Source organism: Salmo trutta, chromosome 6, assembly GCF_901001165.1.
Source record: "Salmo trutta chromosome 6, fSalTru1.1, whole genome shotgun sequence".
Taxonomy (NCBI): domain Eukaryota; kingdom Metazoa; phylum Chordata; class Actinopteri; order Salmoniformes; family Salmonidae; genus Salmo; species Salmo trutta.
This window is the reverse complement of record NC_042962.1, coordinates 27,925,970-27,946,507: the sequence shown is the minus strand read 5'-3', so window position 1 is coordinate 27,946,507 and position 20,538 is coordinate 27,925,970. Positions and strand designations below refer to the sequence as shown.

General features: G+C 40.9%; 1 protein-coding gene across 1 annotated transcript; it reads left to right on the top strand.

Annotated features, from left to right (window-relative positions):
• The first annotated feature begins 461 nt into the window (after window positions 1-461).
• Window positions 462-19,111, top strand: LOC115195800 (very-long-chain (3R)-3-hydroxyacyl-CoA dehydratase 1). Its single transcript, XM_029756057.1, has 7 exons — window positions 462-631; window positions 7,186-7,303; window positions 7,696-7,714; window positions 7,811-7,899; window positions 8,176-8,297; window positions 16,793-16,971; window positions 17,346-19,111. Exons 1-7 carry the CDS (start codon window positions 513-515, stop codon window positions 17,426-17,428), a joined length of 729 nt encoding a protein of 242 aa, XP_029611917.1. The 5' UTR covers window positions 462-512; the 3' UTR covers window positions 17,429-19,111.
• Window positions 19,112-20,538: the final 1,427 nt, after the last annotated feature.

The following is a 20,538-nucleotide window of genomic DNA, read 5'->3' as shown; positions in this document are numbered from 1 at the left end:
TCATTTGGATTAGTGATGTTGAAGGACAACATTTTTTGAAGTTGAACTCCCCAATTGCCTATATATTTATCCACACTTAAAACAAGCTGAAGCTATTTAAATGGATTGGTATTTATAGATTTGAGAAGGCTAATATTATTGGCACAGAGGATTAGGATGACATCAAACTTCTTGTAGGCCTAAACTGTTCATCAGGCTACAAAACGACTTTGATTTGTAATAATAAATGTATGTAATTACCATTCCAAACGAATGTAGTCAAGAATTAATGAACAGTTACAGTTACATTAAATTGTTCTAATGAAGGCCTACTGGTAGTGTCACTACGGGTCAAATGTTTGATTGAATGACTCATCGACAGTGGGACTTTCCTTAGGGACTTGCCACCACGCACTTCTGAAGCAATAGTCCCGCGAGAGGGGTGTCGTGGATACATGGATGCATGACCCTGCTGCTCCCAGTCGCGCTTGCGCAGCGTTTCTGACTTTCCCACTCTGTCCCCCGTACGTACCATGGCGTCCACGGAGGAGGACGGCTCGGTTGAAGAGAAGGAAAACAACAACAAGAAGAGGACGAAAAGTGCCATCGCTGTCGCATGGCTTACATTTTACAACATCGCCATGACGGCCGGGTATGTCAATTATTCTGCCCTATCGCTGATTATAAAGTAGCCACTCCCTTAAAACTTCGTTATGCACCAGAGCGCTGTGAGCAAGCGCGTGTGGCTGTTTATAGGTCCGCGGTGTCTCTGACAGTGCAAGTGCCCACTCTGGTGCCAAATTTAGTGACAGACAGCGCCCATGAAGTTTGAACAGTGAGCAAAATAAATGTAAAGGACTTCATAGGGAGGGTGTCCAAGTAGACAATTCTCAAATAATCAATATGTGGATCTTTTTTGTGAAAATAACGGCGGTACAAGTGCGGCCCCCGGCGCGGGTTCAGCCTTTCCAAATACGGTCGATTACACTGTGTCAGCGTCATGCCCAGCACTACCTCGACAGTTGCAGTGATAAGTATAGACCGCGTGCTGACACTGGAGCTTCGGTTTGGGCGAGTGAAATGCCCAATAAGCAGATTTTATTAACTGCAAGTTTATGCGCTACAAAGCGCAAGGGCGCGATGACGCAATTATTTCACTTAGTGTTCGTATAGTCCTTGTAATGAACACACAAACTAACTTAATTTAATAGTTGTCAAGTTTTCAATGATTTATTAAGCTGTTGATAGTGTCTTAAGTTAATTTTCATTGGTCTGGGTCACTTGAACTGAGAATGGCACTTTTTGGAGATATGCGTAAAATGCGCATTTATGGAGCTGTTGGAGCCATGTTTTCTCCACTTACACTCAATGTACTGTAGCTCCCATTCATTCATCGTCTGCTACTCACATAATGGGTATTTTAGTATTACATGAAGGTGTGAAAACTAGGTTCAGTTATCTAGTTCAAGAGACATGCGCATTGAGGTAGTTATAAGCCTCTGTGCACGATCAGAGTAAACATATACCAATGTTGATTCAAACAGTCAAAGCGCTGTTAAAATAGTGACTATTGGAATCAATCTATTCATTGACATTTTAAATCATGTGTGTACATTTGTCCCTTCTTTCCAAATTATAGCACTAACCTACACCTATATTATCCAATCATCTTTATATGATGGTAACTGTTAGTAACAGAACCATTTTGCAAGTCCTAAACCCCATTAATGTAATTAGCATCAAATAAACCCTCATGAATTATTGTGCTGAGACAGAGATCATATATTTGCAATACAATAGTAATGTACTCTCAGGTAATAACCTGAAGTGGTTGTATTCAGTAGGTCCTAAATTATGTTTATTTTTCAAACAGATTCTGTCTTCAAACAGATAATACACTTGTTGCACAGCTTGAGCAGCTGACCCATCGACCTAGCACCTGAGCTCAAACACTGAACAGTAGCCACTAGGCTACAGCAGTAGCTACAAAAGTATCAGATCAATCTGGTTTAAAAGAAGCACATCCCTTGATAACAGCCGGTGGCAGTAGTGTATCTCTCACTAATCCCTGACAAAGTTTGATTTAACTTCAAGGTACACTCTGAAACGTCACATAAACGATGGAGATTTACATGGGCACTTGACACCTCGTCGGATTTAGATGATTCCGGTGTAATGTCCTAGGACTAATCCTACTATGAGCCCGTTTACTCATGAATTCCGAATCAAGGTGTGATTGTAGAAAATTCCCACCCACTCTCCACCAATTAACCAGTCACACACATTTACAGGTTCCTGCAGATACCCTCCTCTCACCTTGTGTTCTTACACAAGCTGTTTTTCAGTGATCTAAATGAGGGACGTCAAAATGTGACCAAAAAATTGTGATCTCAATTTGAGGCCATTTTATGCTACGATTTTTCCGTCCCAGACGAAATTTCCACGTCATGGGCAAATTCTTATAAATTCTTATAAAGTTTGTATGTGAAAACTATTTCTAAAATGCATATATTTTTCTGAACTCTTCTCGTGCAGAGAGTGAGGCTTGTGCTGCTGGTGCTGGCACATGCGCAAGCCAATTCTTTATTATATATAGTTTTTTTAACCTTTTATTTAACTAGGCAAGTCAGTTAAGAACAAATTATTATTTACAATGACGGCCTACCCCGGCCAAACCCTAACCTGGAATCATAGAATGTCGCAGAATGTGACGACAGAAATGAAGCGAATTGTACAATCTGGCCAGGTTGATATCAAGATTTTAATTTGGTAACCTCGCTCAGTGTGACGGGATAATCGTAAAAGACTGGAACCGACGTACAGTCTGCAAAGGCCTTTAGTGGAATAATGGATACGGTTGAGGAAGTAATGTAATTTGGCCTCCATCATTGCTAATACTGTGTGTTTGTGACCCTATAAAAATTATTTTTTGTAAAGTTACCTATTTTAGAAGAAAATAACAACTGTATGCCGAGACCCTTAGACACCTTCAGAAACATACCTTCACAGAGATCCATCGCACAGCTGACCTAGTAGACTAGTGAATGTAAAGGGAGCACAGTCTGTTTCCTCTGTAGAACTCAACAAGGGGCTGTATTTATCAAGCGTCTCAGAGTAGGAGTGTTGATTTAGGATTAGTTTTGCCCTTTCGATCCCAATAATAAAGATTACATGGACAGGGAGGACCTGATCCTAGATCAGCACTCCTACTCTGAAACGAATGATACATACAGCCCCTGGTTTTCTGTGTAAGTTCTATACAATAACTCACACACCTCTGTTTACCCTGATCTTTACCCATGACTAAAGCCATGGATAATTAGCTTTAAATGGTCCTCAAAACGGACCCGCAATTACATTGAACAAAAATATGAATTTACTGAATTACAGTTCATACTCTATAAGAAAATCAGTCAATTGAAATGCATTCATTAGGACCTAATCTATGAATTTCACATGAATGGAGATACAGATATGCATCTGTTGGTCACAGATACCTTAAAAAAAAGGTAGGGGTGTGGCTCAGAAAACCAGTCAGTATCTGGTGGAACCACCATTTGTCTCATGCAGCGCTTCACATCTCCTTCGCATAGAGTTGATCAGGCTGTTGATTGTGGCCTGTGGAATGTTGTCCAACTCCTCTTCAATGGCTGTGCGAAGAGTCTGGAAATTGGCGGGAACTGGAACACGCTGTCATACATGTCGATCCAGAGCATCCCAAACATGCTCAATGGGTGACATAACTGGCGAGTATGCAGGCCATGGAAGAACTGGGACATTTTCAGTACAGATCCTTACAACATGGGGCCGTGCATTATCATGCTGAAACATTAGGTGATGGTGGCGGATAAATGGCACTACAATGGTCCTCAGGATCTCGTCACGGTATCTCACAGCATTCAAATTGCCATCGATAAAATGCAGTTGTGTTCGTTGTCCGTAGCTTATGCCTGCCCATACCATAACCCCACTGCCACAATTGACCACACAACGCCATACTGCCCAGTACAGTTTAAACTGGGATTAATCCGTGAAGAGCACACTTTTCCAGCGTGCCAGTGGCTATTTCAAAGGTGAGCATTTGCCCACTCAAGTCAGTTACGACGCCAAACTGCAGACAGGTCAGGACCCTGGTGAGGACAACGAGCACGCAGATGAGCTTCCCTGAGACAGTTTCTGACAGTTTGTGCAGAAATTAATCGGTTGTGCAAACCCACAGTTTCATCTCAGATGATCCCGCAGGTGAAGAAGCCGGATGTGGAGGTCCTGGGCTGGCCTGGTTACATGTGGTCTGCGGTTGTGAGGCCAGTTGGACGTTCTGCCAAATTCTCTAAAACGACATTGCAGGCTGCTTATGGTAGAGAAATTAACATTACATTCTCTGGCAACAGCTCTGGTGGATATTCCTGCAGTCAGCATGCCAATTGCATGCTCCCTCAACTTAAGACATCTGTGGCATTGTGTTGTGTGACAAAATGCACATTTTAGACAGGCCTTTTATTGTCCGCAGCACAAGTTGCACCTGTGTAATGATCATGCTGTTTAATCAGCAAATTTTATATGCCACACCTGTTAGGTGGATGGATTATCTTGGCAAAACAAACAATTTCACAAACAGGAATGTAAACATATTTGTGCACAAAATCTGAGAGAAATAAGCTTTTTGTTCGTGTGGAACATTTTTGCAATCTTTCATTTCAGCTCATGAAACATGGGACCAACACTTTACATGTGGCGTTTATATTTTTGCTCAGTATAAATACTAAAACATGTATTTTGATTCAAACATAATTATACAGAAAGGTCACAAGGTCCTATTGGTCTTATTACTGTGACAGCAAAAACGTACATATTTGTGTTGTATCCTGATTGTAATAGACCAATAAAGATCGCATTGTATTTAGTATAGTGCTCTACATTTTAAACATACTTCATTGTAGATACAAATGGTGTCTGCACCAGATTGGTCAGTGATTTCCTTGAAAAATGTTCATTCATTATTCACATATTCAGGACCAGCCAAAAGTTTGGACACACTGACTCATTCCAGGGTTTTTCTTTATTTGTACTATTTTCTACATTGTAGAATAATAGTGAAGACATCAAAACTATGAAATAACATATATGGAATCATGTAGTAACCAAAATATGGTTTCTCCAAGCATTCTGTGTTTACATTCTATCTGGCTTATAGCTGTGCTGTATTGACTGATGTACAGTATAAATAGATTAGTGTGAAGTACCAGGCTAGAGACAATTAAGTCTTGTTCACATTGGCAATTTGAAGTGACTAAAAAATAAATAAATTAATATCCAATTCAAATCTGTTATTTTTCCTGCAGTCTGAACAGCCAAAAAAACACATGCAATCAGATATTTCAAGCCACATATCAAACCAACTTCGTGATTCCTGACCATGCGACTTGTCTGAAGGGTCACATCTGATTTATTTGCCCTCAAGTGGTTTTTAGATTTTATTTGCCTTATCTCAGTGCTTGCTACAGTAGCTATTCTGTTGACAGTTTGACAAGAACATGTGGTAGCTAACTAGCTTGTTAATTGTTTACAAACAAATGTGCTCGAATGCTAAACAGCTACTTAGCTAGCTAAGTGATTGCTGTGGCTAGCCAAAAAGGACTCGTTTTTTTTAAATCCTCAAAGGATATGATCCAACTTTCAAGTGTTCTTACAGTATGATTTTTGAACATTCAAAGCACCTGGGAAATGTCCATGGCAGGCATTGTTGTCACCATAGCTTACTACATAACTTCTGAGTGGTAAAGTATGAGCACCACCATCAATCAACCTACACCACTGCGCACACACTTGTCATTACTATGACAACTAGCGTAGCCATGACAGCAAATGACTGTTGTCTGAACACACACACACATCTGATTTGATCACTTGTAACTTGATGTTTGGACAGTCAGTACTCCAAAACGGATTTGAAAAACAATACTGATTTGAGTATTAAGGCCTGCAGTCGCTTAGAAGGCCTTAGATGTCGCGTAGAAGGGAGTTGGCCCTCGCTGTTTCCCCAACTGATGCTGTGGGTGCGTCCCAAATGGCACCTTATTCACTACATAGTGCACTACTTTTGACTAGAGCCCAGGTCAAAAGTAGTGGTCTATGTGAGGAATAGGGTGCCATTTGGGACGCGTTGTTGGTGATGAGGCATACAAGTTTAGCTGGTGAAAATGCTACTTGCTGACAATAGTACTGGAAAACTACATCGCTCAACAATCACACACAAGTAGGTTAGGTCATAAAAGTTGAGACCGAAAAAGCTAAAAACCCTAACCGTAACTATGGAAACAAAGTGATTGAACCAATCACTTTTGAGCTCTAACTCTAAAGTGGTACACTACATCATTGAACATCTCATTCCAATGTTATGGGCATTAATATGCTATAACAGCCTCCACTCTTCTGGGAAGGCTTTCCACTAGACGTTGGAACATTGCTGCCGGGACTTGTTTCCATTCTGCCACAAGAGCATTAGTGAGGTCGAGCACGGATGTTGGGCGAATAGGTCTGGCTCGCAGTCGGCGTTCCAAGTCATCCCAAAGGTGTTCGATGGGCCTGAAGTCAGGGCTCTGTGCAGGTCAGTCAAGTTCTTCCACACCGATCTTGACAAACCATTTCTGTATGGACCTCGCTTTGTGCATGGGGTCATTGTCATACTAAAACAGGAAAGGGCTTTCCCCAAGCTGTTGCCGCAAAGCTCCCGACGAACAGTTCTTGAGCTGACGTTGCTTCCAGAGGCAGTTTGGAACGCGGTAGTGAGTGTTACAACCGAGGACAGACAATTTTTAGGCACTTCAGCTCTCACCGGTCCCGTTCTGTGAGCTTATGTGGCCTACCACTTCACGGCTGAGCCTTTGTTACTCCTATACGTTTCCATTTCACAACAACACATACAATTGACCGGGGCAGCTTTAGCAGGGAAGAATTGTGACAAACTGACTTGTTGAAAAGGTGGCATCCTATGATGGTGCCACGTTGAAAGTCACTGAGCTCTTTAGTAAGGACATTCTACTACCAATGTTTGTCTATGGAGATTGCATGGCTGTGTGTTCGATTTTTATACACATACTTTTGTATATATAGTGTATCTATTAAGTAATCTTTGTCTTTCTCATGCACACTTCTTTAATGCTAAATACAGTTTTTCAGATGTTGTAAATATTGTCCCTTTTCCAGGTGGCTGGTTTTGGCTATGGCAATGATGCGCTTCTACATCCAGAAAGGCACACACAAGGGTCTGTACAAAAGTATAGCAAGGACACTCAAGTTTTTCCAGACCATTGCGTTAGTTGAGGTGAGTTTCTGAAATATCCTCATAGTTCACTAGTAGCCACATTCACACAAACACACACTCGTCTCAAAGTATTCCATGAAAACAGATTATAAAACAGTTAGACGTTGAAATGATTGATAAGATCCTTCTAATGTGAGCTTTAAATACTTTGAAGCTGAGCTTTGATACTGAGATCCTTGGTTAATACTAAGAAGTGAGAAGAGAGAATTCACCTGATTCTGTTTTTTTAAGTATTTTGTTTGGTTATGCGATAGAGAGTTCTAAAAGTGCAGTGGGCCAGATTCTAATCCATGCTGGCAGCGGTATATCATACATGTACTCCAGAGGCAGCGGCTTAGACCGCTAGACCACCCCAGGCCACGAGTCACTGATTCTTATTTGTTGTCTTTCAGGTGGTGCATTGTGCAATCGGTATGTATGGTCTTGAATAACAACCATATAATGTGAATATAACCAGATCTCCTACTTCTGACGTTAATGTTGATTTCCATGGTTCTCGTCGTATAGGAATCGTGAGGACCTCTGTAATTGTGACCGGGGTTCAAGTATGTTCACGAATCTTCATGGTGTGGTTCATCACCAACAGCATCAAACAGGTGACTATCTCATTTATCACCAAAGAGGTGTCTTGTACCATCTACAGTAAGGGGCCTTGGAGTTGGTGTGAGGTGAAGTTTCCCAGAGACACTGATCTTGGATTAGTTTAGCATTTTCCCCAATAATGGTTAAGTTTAGGATTGGGGGACGGGATGCTGATCCTAGAACTGCACCTAGGGGACACTAACTGTAGTAGTGTCCTACTGTTCAACATGGACCCCCTTAAGTGTTAACTATCTTCTCCCTCCTTGTTTTGTCCCGTTCTTTGTTGGAAGATCCAGAACGAAGAAAGTGTAATCCTCTTCTTGGCCGTTTGGACGTTTACAGAGATTACCAGATATTCCTTCTATACATTCAATCTGCTCAACCACCTGCCATACTTCATCAAATGGGCCAGGTGGAGATGGGGATGGGAGGGCTGGGTTTTGAGTAGCTCTGGTCCAGGGCGTTTACGTGCGCCTTGCTGATGCCGAGCGTTCTCAGCATCAGCAAGCCGCATGCAAACGCCCTGGACCAGCACTAAGGTTTCCGGTGCTGTCGCAGTTCTTGGAATGTTGGTCTGGTTTGATTGGTGTTTGCCGTGGCATGCTTCCCGCTACAGACAGACTGGTTTCACATCAGTATTGTGATGTCAGAGGAAATACATTAGTAGCCTGGGGAAGGTATCTCCTGGCTCATAACCATACAGCATGTGATCAGCATGAGTGTGTTGTTTTTTGATTAGCACCTTGTTAGCCATTCTCTATGGACATTGGTTGACCTAATCGCTAACGCTTAGTATTCTGGCATTATCACTTTGATTTATACGCTAGGAGACGGTTATGGGTAATTGATGGATTAAATGGGAGGTGATCAGGCATCGATAAGCATACAGATCAGAGATTGGAGAAAAAGTAGTGATTCGGATTTATTCCGGGGCCATATGTATCAAGCATCTCTATGCTCATTAAGGATCAGTTTTCACAATGCGTAACATTTTTTCTTTAAGCAATGGCTTTTTTCTGGTCACTCTTCCGTAAAGCCCAGCACTGTGGAGTGAATGGCTTAAAGTGGTCCTATGGACAGATACTCCAATCTCTGCTGTGGAGCTTTGCAGCTCCTTCAAGGTTATCTTTGGTCTCTTTGTTGCCTCTCTGATTAATGCCCTCCTTGCCTGGTCCGAGAGTTTTGGTGGGCGGCCCTCTCTTGGCAGGTTTGTTGTGGTGCCATATTCTTTCAATTTTTTATAATGAATTTAATGGTGCTCCTGGGATGTTCAAAGTTTTGAATATTTTTGTATAACCCAACCCTGATCTGTACTTCTCCACAACTTTGTCCCTGACCTGTTTGGAGAGCTCCTTGGTCTTCATGGTGCCACTTGCTTGGTGGTGGCCCTTGCTTAGTGGTGTTGCAGACTCTGGGGCCTTTCAGAACAGGTGTATATATACTGAGATCATGTGATAGATCATGTGACACTTAGATTTCACACAGGTGGACTTTATTTATCTAATTATGTGACTTCTGAAGGTAAATGGTTGCACCAGATCTTGTTTAGGGGCTTCATACATATGCATGCACCACTTCTCCGTTTTTAATTTGTTTGAATTTTTTTAAACAAGTTATTTTTTTCATTTCACTTCACCAATTTGGACTATTTTGTGTATGTCCATTACATGAAATCCACATAAAAATCCATTTCAATTACAGGTTGTAATGCAACAAAATAGCAAAAACACCAAGGGGGATGAATACTTTTGCAAGGCACTGTACATGGACAGCGGGGAGCTGATCCTATATCAGCACTCCTACTCTGAGATGCTTGATACTTTGGGGTCCTGGTCAAGAGAAGAGTGACATTATCCTCAATATCATGAAGGATAACTTTTTTTATTGGCAGAGTGTAATGTATTTAAGTGATAATGCCCAAGAAGCTGGTGTTTGGAGGATATATTGGCACGGGTGTTGTTCGTCGAGGGCCGGCAAACTGTGACAATATATCTAACAAACACCGGCTATGTGGCCATTATCACTTTTATACAACGGGTTATCAACATATTCTAATAATGGCTGCCATATTTTCATTCAACTTTATTCTGATTAATTTATTCATATTATTTCATCTTTCCACAAGATATAGTACCGACACAAATCTAGGGTTGCTACCCAAGCTGGACGGTCGTTCATTTTATTGGCTAGGTTGCCAGAGACGCGATCCGGTCGTGCCGTCCTTTTTTTTCTATTTCTATGGATGCAACCCAGTCGTTCTTTATAAATGTCCCATTGCCATGCTGGCTGACAACATTTTTATATCCCTTGCTTGTTAGCTAGCCAACTACGACTAACATAGTCGCGTCAAACAGTGCAGCCAGAATAACAGCAAAGTAGCTGCATTTGTGTTTGTTTAAGCTGTTTTCTAGTGACATTTATTTGGATACATCCATGACAAAGGGCAATGATGTGCGATTTTGCCTGGCATAGAATATTTGCTCTTGTCACTGTTCAGAGGAGTTAGGCAACTACACCGCTGTCACAATCACTTCAAACTGAAGCTGGAAAGATGGCAAACTAGCTGCGTTTCGTTTCATCTGACCTGTTTGTCTATTGACATTTCTTTATATATATCCATAAAAATTATGATTCATGATTTCGACTGGCTGAGAAAATATATATATCTCGTCCTGACCTGTTAATTCTCAATGGGACAGTGGAGATCAAATGTCAATATTGAAATGATGTTGCAATTGTCGGAGAGACAGACAGCAAGGTTTATACAGATCTCTGTTGTGGAAAACCAATTGTGAGCCGAAAGCAAGGGGAGATAATGTCTAGATGCTTTTTTAAAGTGGAGATCAAGTTTCTAAATTGCCTGTCTGAGCTGATGAGAAAGTGGATTGCGCAATGCGATGGAACAGTAAATACACATTTCAACGTCATAGCTTTAGCCGGTGGTAACTTGTGGAATAGACACCGGCTGGAATACGGTTTTAACCAATCAGCATCAAGGATTAGGCCCAACCAATGTATAACTCCTCATACTGTAGGTCAAACTGTTATTGTCTTTCCAGGTGTGAATGACATAAGGATGTTGTAATCTTTTGTCTCGTACTTTCAACATTCATTCACGCCTCTTTCATGTCGGCTCACAGGCTATGTGGACCGTAGCACCACTAGTTTTGAGTCTCACATACACTTCACCAGACCTGGGTTTAAATGCTATTTGAAATTATTTCAAATACTTTATCTGTGATTAAGCTTGAGATGTTTAAAAGCTTCATGTAAGCTTCATCTACTTGTGTAAAAACCCTGAAGAAGGCCAAAAGCCGAAACGCTTTGGTTATACTTTTAACACTAAAAAAGCTTTTTTATTTAATTCCATTGTCCTCCGAGAGTTGCTGAATCTTCTCTATACTTCAGTTTGCTCCTCAATTCATAGACCTTGGTTGGAAAGCGATAGTGATCCCTTTCCACTTGATTAAGCTTGCTTGACTATAATGGACGAATGGAATTGTCCCAAAACTGAAAACTCCGCCCATCTGACTCTTGAAGCAGTCTAGCGAAAATGCTCCCATAATTTTAACAATTTCAAATATACTGAACAAAGCCCACATGATGCCATACACATGGTCTGCGGTTGTGAAGCTGGTTGGACGTACAGCCAAATGATCTTTTAGAGCAACCGCTCTGGTGGACATTCCTGATGTCAGCATGCCAATTGCACGCTCCCTCAAAACATGAGACATCTGCGGCATTGTGTTATGTGTCAAAACTGCACATTTTAGAGTGGCCTTTTATTGTCCCCAGCACAAGGTGCACCTGTGTAACGATCATGCTGTTTAATCAGCTTTTTGATATGTCACACCTGTCAGGTGGAGGGATTATCTTGGCAAAGGAGAAATGCTCACTTACAGGGATCTAAATGAATTTCTGCACAGAATTTGAGAGAAATAACATTTTTGTGCGGTTGGAAAATTTCTGAGATCTTTTATTTCAGCTCATGAAACATGGGACTAACACTTTACGTGTTGCGTTTTATATTTTTGTTCAGTGTAGTATTTGAACCCAGATCTGCGCTTCACAGTCTCAGACATACACAAACAACTACACACAAAAAATGTGGGTTATTTGGTAAGGGGGATGGTTCTATGTGGAACCATAATGACTCACGTAAGCCTTTTGAGCCCTTCAATGGTTCTTTACAGTGAACAAAAGGATTCTTTGCCCTTTTAGTGATAATTAAAATGTAGCTCTTTTTGTGCAACCGTGAGTGAGAGTTTCATTCCAGTTGATCTAATGTAATGTAATGTGTTATGCAATTAAATATTATATATCACTATGGCTAGTGACAGTGTTTTGTGAAAGACTCATGTATGGCCTTGTGTCAATTAAGAATGGTTGACTAAATCAGTCAGTGGTTGTCAATTCTCTTCTCAGGGACCCCCAGCTGTTCCAAAGGTAGCTTTCTTGATTCAACTTGTCAGTTAACAAAATAATACATGGAATTTTAAAATTGAAAGGTTATTTTGTATGAACATTCTCCTACGAAGAGCCATTATAAAAAGGGTTCTACTGTATATAGCCCCAAAAAGGGTTGTTACCATAGTGGAACCCTTTTTTTTGCAATATAGAAGCTTTTTTTCATGTTTCTTTATAGAACCTTAGGGTTATTTATAGCACCTTACAGATTCCATTTAAAACCTTCTGAGTATTTATTGAATCTTCAAAAAAAAAAATAGATCTATATATATATATATATATATATATATATATATATATATATATATATATATATATATATATATATAGCACCAAAGACGATTCCGCAATGGATGTAAAAAAAACCCAATCTAGTACTATTTAAATATGTGTACTTTAACACATGGCATCAGCTGATGGTGACAGGGGGTCATGTGTCTGTGTTAGACCCCAGTTCAACAGCTAAGCAGTGATGTAGTAAAAATGCCAATTTCTCATGTCTGTCATTATACACGACACTCATAAAAACCTCTATTTACTGCCACTGTCAGCAGACTGGTGACGTAACGTGGGCCTATCAGGAGCAGTAGTGATGTGTAACTGTCAGCCTCGCATATCTGAGGGCCCTCATATGAAATGTGAGCACTGGTGAATAATGCCGACTACACGCGTGGGGAGCAATCCGACCGACCCATAGTCCTGGGATCCTATTGCTAAGGGCATGCTTCTTTCCGTTCAAAATATGAACGTCTAAAAATTCGATTCGAGACAGACACCGTTTATTGGCTGTGCAGTGGCTATGAATCGAGGTGACAATGAGACTCCTGCTTTTTCAGTGACTTCAGCAAGTCAGGTCTTGTTCCTGTGACCGCAGTACGGTTCATTCAATATATATTTTTTTACATGTACAACAGGTCTCTTGGGTTTGCAGGTTTGCTTCCCTTGTCTTGATCAGTTAGTATAGCCCCCGTTCTCCCCCTCTCTTGTCCTCCCCCTTTCCCCATTCCCCTCCGAGTGTTCTAAGGGGCTCATTTACACAGGGAGGGGAGCAGCCAGGCCCACACAGGGGGGGAGAGGGGCTCATATTCAGCTGCTCCTGTTTTTAAGACCATCTGTTTTGGGCATGGAATGCTCGCCCAACATTTCTCTCACATCCTCCGAGACACTCCCCAGTGCCGCCGCCACGTTCTTGAGTAAATTCAGGATTCTTACGCACCGCCGTCTCCACATATATAGATCCCTCTCCTTTGATAACCGACTGGTTTGTTTGCCCATACATTTTTGTACCCTTTTGGAATTGAATACAGTGGTATTATAAAAATAAATATTTCTGGGTTGATTATTAACCAATGCAGCCGTTTTTATCTCAATATCAAATCATTTCTGGGTAACAATTAAATACCTTACTGTGATTTGTTTTCAATTAAAATGGTCAAAAATAGCTTCTTGGCAAAGAGCAATTTCACAAGCAACAATTTTGTTAGGACTGTCTGGGAGTGGCCTGGTGAGGATGGGAAAACAGAACACTAGCTGTTATTGGCAGAGAGGTTTGGAACTCTTTTTCTTCTTGGCCTAATTTGCCGCCTGGTGAAAATTCCATCCCTCCAAAACAAACAGAAATTTCAGGCAGTCTTTTCAAACAGCGCTTACACCAAAATGTATTCACAATTTCACAATATTATTCCAACCTCATGGTGTGGAAATCATGTTTTCAACTGCACTGGGACTTTAAACATCTCAGTTTTTGTATTTGTCCTGTAAATCTACAGTAACTTACTGGCTACTGTGCTGCCAGTAATTTACTGTAATTCAGTACGAGAATACACTACCATACTGTATTTTTGAAATCTAAAAACCTTTGCCTGTAAATCTACAGTAATTACTGGCTACTGTGCTACCAGTAACTTACTGTAATTCAGAACCAGTAACTTACTGTAATTCAGAATACAGTACAATACTGTAATTTTGGAGTGCTAAAAACCTTTAGTGAGTGCATGGTTTTGTTGTGACTCATTAACACATTGAAGTGTGCCTTGTAAGAATCCATACTTGTTCCATCCGTTAGTGAGAATGCTGTACCAATTTAAGTGGTATGTGGTAGTAGTTCCCTAACAATTAATGTATATAGGGGACAGGTCAGAGTGACAGCAAGTCTCAAACCTTTAATGAGTGTTTAGCCATGTCCTTTTGACCTGTAGTCCCTACCAGTTTAGAAGCCTTTGTTAAGTAAGGCCTCTGCAAGTGATATGAGACACCAAATATGTATTGGTATGCTGTAATATGTAATTACATATTCACTGTTAGCAATTGCTGTAATTTTCTTAAAATACAATTGTGTAATAAAAAGCATGAACTTGCACACACCCAGAGAAAATAATTTAGTATAGAGGCTGACTAACGGTGAATAAACAGTAAGCTATAAAAATGTAAAATAAATAGTCGCACACTCCAAATGTTTGGGGTCACTTAGAAATGTCCTTGTTTTTGAAAGAAAAGCACTTTTTTTTGTTCTTTTAAAATAACATCAAATTGATCAGAAATACAGTGTAGACATTGTTAATGTTCAAATTAGCTGGAAACGGCAGATTTGAAAAAGAAAATGTTATATCTACATAGGTGTACAGAGGCCCATTATCAGCAACCATCACTCCTGTGTTCCAATGGCACGTTGTGTTAGCTAATCCAAGTTTATAATTTTAAAAGGTGAATTGATCATTAGAAAACCCTTTTGCAATTATGTTAGCACAGCTGAAAACTATTGTCCTGATTTAAAGAAGCAATAAAACTGTCCTTTAGACTACTTGAGTATCTGAAGCATCAGCATTTGTGGGTTTGATTACAGGCTCAAAATGGCCAGAAACAAAGAACTTTTTTCTGAAACTTGTCAGTCTATTCTTGTTCTGAGAAATGAAGGCGAGAAATTGCCAAGAAACTGAAGATCTGGTACAACGCTGTATACTACTCCCTTCACAGAACAGTGCAAACTGGCTTTAACCAGAATAGAAAGAGGAGTGGGAGGCCCCGGTGCACAACTGAGCAAGAGGACAAGTGCATTAGAGTGTCTAGTTTGAGAAACAGACGCCTCACAAGTCCTCAACTGGCAGCTTCATTAAATAGTACCTGCAAAACACCAGTCTCAATGTCAACAGTGAAGATGTGACTCCGGGATGCTGGCCTTGTTCAGGGGCAGAACGCTCGATTTTTACCTTGTTAGCTCGGGGATTCAATCTGAGCAACCTTTCGGTTACTGGCCCAACGCTCTATCTACTAGGCTACCTGCTGCCCCCACTCTTATCCACAACGACTTACAGTCAGTGTATTAAACTATACCACAGTCATAGCAAGTAAAAAAAAGTATGTTACCATTACTGAGAATGTTGTAGTTAAGTAGGGTACTTGCAAGTATATATATTTGTATTAGAAAACACAAAATACATGTATTCTAATAAAACTTTTACAAAATAGGCTGCATGAATTGTAGTTCAGGCCAGTGAAATACAAATTACAAAATGGGTATTGAAAGTATGGAAATACCTATATCAAATACATGTAACAGAAATACTGCCCGTCATTGGTACTAGCTACCTGCACTGTACATTTGCAACAGTTTACTAACCACTGTGCTTCCATTAATGAACTGTAAATTCTAGAAATACAGCATGTTAATGTAGTCAGGTGTTCCAGTAATATGCTGTAAATGTGGTTACAGTAAATGTCATGTAAGTCTACAGTAGTTTACTGGCTTCTGTGCTACCCGTAATTTACTGTAAATTTACAGTAACCTACTGGCTACTTTGCTGCCAGTCATTTATTGTAAAAAATTACAATACATGTTTTATAGTGTAAGGTGAAGAATAGCCTACTGCGAGTGAGACAGCACCTTGTCTAATGTTGTTCTGGTGTCGGTGTGTTAAGACAGTGGTTCCCAACCAGGGATACTAGGACCCCTGGGGAGAAGACTTATGAAACTCATGAGAGCATATCAAATCAATTTTATTGGTCATATACACATGGTTAGCAGGTGTTAATGCGAGTGTAGCGAAATGCTTGCGCTTCTAGTTCCGACCATGCAGTAATATCTAACAAGTAATCTACCAATTCCACAACAACTACCTCGTTGCATAGGCTTACTGGTCAAATGTACATGAGAGTGTACTTCAGGGGTACACCGAGCAGAGCAAAATTCAGTTGGTGGTACAGTAACCGAAAAAGGTTGGGAACCACTGTGTTTAGATAATAACAACATGTCAGCTCTCACTTTGGTAATCAGCCAATTAGTGGCCTTATTCTTCATTTTGCAGTGCAGTAATCCAACAGTGTGAATTTGTGTTTTTAGTTGTTCTTTGCTACACAGCCCCTGAGCTGAATAGTGTGTATGTGTGTACATACGTGTGTGCATGCCTCTATGTGTGTTAATAATGACTCTCCTCTCCCTGTCAGATACAACATGTTTATCATCATGTACCCTCTCGGAGTGGCCGGAGAACTCCTGACCATTTACACTGCTCTGCCATATGTTCGCAAAACCGGAATGTTGTCCATGAGGCTCCCCAACAAGTATAACGTCTCCTTTGACTACTACTACTTCCTCATTATCGTCATGCTCTCCTATATCCCATGTAAGCAGCTACGCACAACGCGTTTGTATGTTCAGCCTAGAGGTGGACGTTAATTACTCATGGGTCTTCACTGTCTCTTGTTTTGACCAGCAGAATTGTTCAGTAGTTTGTGACTGCTGTTGTTAATTTGGAATGTTTTGAATAATTAGTAGGACCTAGTGTTTGATTTAACAAAAATGAGGTTTAAGTGCATTTCTGTCTTTTATGGCTAGTTGGATACTAGATCTAGACCCAATACTCACCTATATCCCAGCCCTGAGAACTTCCCTGAAGGCTCTTTGTTAAAATATTGATCTGGACTGGATAAGTGTTTAGATTGGTGGGTAAATAGCTCTCGCTCTCTTCTCTCCTCTCCCCTCGTCTCTCTCTCCTAGTGTTCCCACAGCTCTACTTCCACATGCTCCGTCAGAGGAGAAAGGTGCTTCTTGGGGAGATCATAGTAGAGAAGGATGAGTAGAACCGCCTCACAGTCCAGCACCTGGCGTTTGTTTTGGGACAGCGAGTCAGCACAGCTCCCCTGCCGCCACGTCCATTCACCTTTGGTACCGCGCTCCACGACACTGCACATGCAACAAAATGGACCGGGAGAGTCAGACGAATACTAACATCACCGGAATAGCCATGTAATAATCACGGAAAAAGAATGAAACATCACAGTCACCACAATAACCCAACTGGACTAAATACAGTGCTGCAAGAGAAATCAAAACCCAACAGGAATAACAGTCATCAGAATCATCACTGATCAGTCATCACCAAACTCATCAATCAACGAGAGGAATCATTACAGAACTGGAATAGTCATCATTGTGGAAAGAATGAATAAATATAATCTCTACCCGGAATCATTATCATGGCAAAACTGGAACGTCATGCTGCGCATCCACTGAGTCTTCACTGTCCAGGTGTAGATATCTAGATCCCCAGAAAGAGAGAGCACTGAATCCACCAGCCAGCGTGGCCACAGCATACCACACTGAAACCCTGCAACCTGATAGCATAATACTGCACTGATTACCTTCTACACCTGCTAAAAAAAATACTGGAAGGCGCCTGCTGTGCATTGAGTCAACCACACAGCAGATACATACTGCACCCACCTTCAGTGCAAAATAGAGGAAGTTCAAGGGAACCAGGAAGTGGTGATATGGAAGGATGGAGGAGGAGAGATGATAGTTGAGTCCCCTGAGCAGTTTTTTTTTTTTTCAATCGGCTATTTATTTATTTCAGAATTTCTAAGCGTTTTCCACCACAGTGATTTTATACGTAAATAGCGTGTGGCAACAATGACTAGACAGAAGCTAAAAAAATAGAAACAATTATGCGTAGACGTATTATACCTCGACAATAAACAGACATTTGGGCAATATGCTGCTTCCTTGGTTTATGTGTGTTGTACTTTATTTGTAAACAATGTGAAACAGCACCATTAGAAGGCTATTTTATGCACAGATCGGATCATTTGAAGAATGACTTAATTTATTCACATATCACCTGGTTGGCAATATTATATGGTTTGTAAGGCAGTAATACACTTGTATTGACTGTTATTAGTGCTTTAGGTGTAGCTGAGACTGCTCAAACCTGTTAACTTGTGTTCCTAATGTTCTCTCCATGTTGCTTTTAATGTTTACCAAGAGCTCAGTCAAATGTATTTACAAGTGTGCATCTTAAACAAGGTTACAACTTTACAGAAAAGCGCTTGTTTTTTTAAAAGTTCAAGCCAACTTAGAAGACAGAAGATAAGAGAGAAATTATTTCTGAGCTCTCACAGTCTTCAGTTAGTCACTGTTTTGTTCTTTATGTTTAAAAATCTGTGTTCAGGATCCCATCGTCCCGGTTGGTATTGTACTGGTAGTTAGCGTTAGATTCCCTCTACTAAAAGGTGCTACTGTGTCAGATCGTTTCAAACTTCTGTGCAGCTGAAGGAGAAACTGGAATTGGGATGGAGATAGGAACGGAAAACTGATTGTGAAATGTTTTTGGGGAAAAGATGTAGGACTTGAAGTGTTCATCTAATTGTATGCACTGTGATATGGAGCCCCGTGCTACAGTGTACTGAATGAATTGACATAATGCTATGAATCAGGGTTAGACAAGAAAGAAAGAAAGAAACAATAAAACTCAATGTCAAAAATCACTGGACAATTATTATTTTTCCAGCCACAAATGTACAGTACATGTGAAGATGCAGTACAGTATCTTATAAGTACTGTAAGTACAAAAATGTGGATCCAAGGATGGAATCAACTTCCTAGCACCATAAAGGCAAATGAGACCTCTGGCAAGATCTTCAGTACGAGAGACGTGCTGTGTTCTCGCCTGACTATATTACATTGCCAGAACTCGCAACATCTGGATAGGTGTTCAACCGCCACATCATATGATATAGCTTTACAGATTCCGCGACATATAGAAATTTAAAGGTCATTTTCCGATTGAGCCGACATATGCAGTGTTTACTGTGAATGCGGTCTCCGCTAATGCAGTTGCCTTTAAAATTTAAATCATGCTGTAAAGCTGAACTTCCGCGATGTGGATTGAATAGAGTCCTAAGTATACTAAACAAAAATATAAACGCAACATGTAAAATATTGGTCCCATGTTTCATGAGCTGAAATAAAAGATCCCAGACATTTTTCATACACACAAAAAGCTTATTTCTCTGAAATTGTGTGCACAAATATGTTTACACCCCTGTTATAGTGAGCATTTCTCCAAGATAATCCATCCACCTGGCAGGTGTGGCATATCAAAAACCTGATTGAACAGCATGATCATTACACAGGTGCACCTTGTGCTGGGAACAATAAAAGACTACTCTAAAATGTGCAGTTTAGTCACAACACAATGCCACAGATGTCTCAAGTTTTGAGGGAGCGCGTAATTGGCATGCTGACTACATGAATGTCCACCAGAGCTGCTGCCAGATAATATAATGTTAATTTCTCCACTATAAACCGCCTCCAATGTCGTTTTAGAGAATTTGGCAGTACGTCCAATCAGCCTCACAACCACAGACCGTCCCAGGACCTCCACATGTGGCTTCTTCACCTGAGGGATCGTCTGGGACGGAAGGACGGGGGGGGGGGGGGGTTGCCGTGGTCATATTTCTGTCTTTAACAAAGGCCTTTTGTGGGGAAAAACTCATTGTGATTGGCTGGGCCTGGCTCCCCAGTGGCTGGGCCTTGCTCCCCAGTGGCTGGGCCTATCCCCTCCCATGCCCACTCACCTCCCGCTTTGGGCTGGATGAGTCAATGTGTAGTTCATGCATGTATAATCTATGATAAGAATTACTGTCTTGCCTCAATTAGCCACAGAATATCTGGTTTGAATGCAACTGTTTTTCTAGAAGCCATTTCCCCTATATTTTCCCCCACATGGGCCAGCCCCCTAGCAATTTGAGTTCTATGCGCCAATGAGCTTCAGTCCCTCGCCATTTGAGTGACAGCTAGCAAGATGCACACATAGTACAGCGAGTGAGAGCAATGATGTGGCGCTCATATCTGCACGTGTGACATGGTACGCAATTTTCTGGGACTTTTAGCTCGTGAACATTACTTTCAG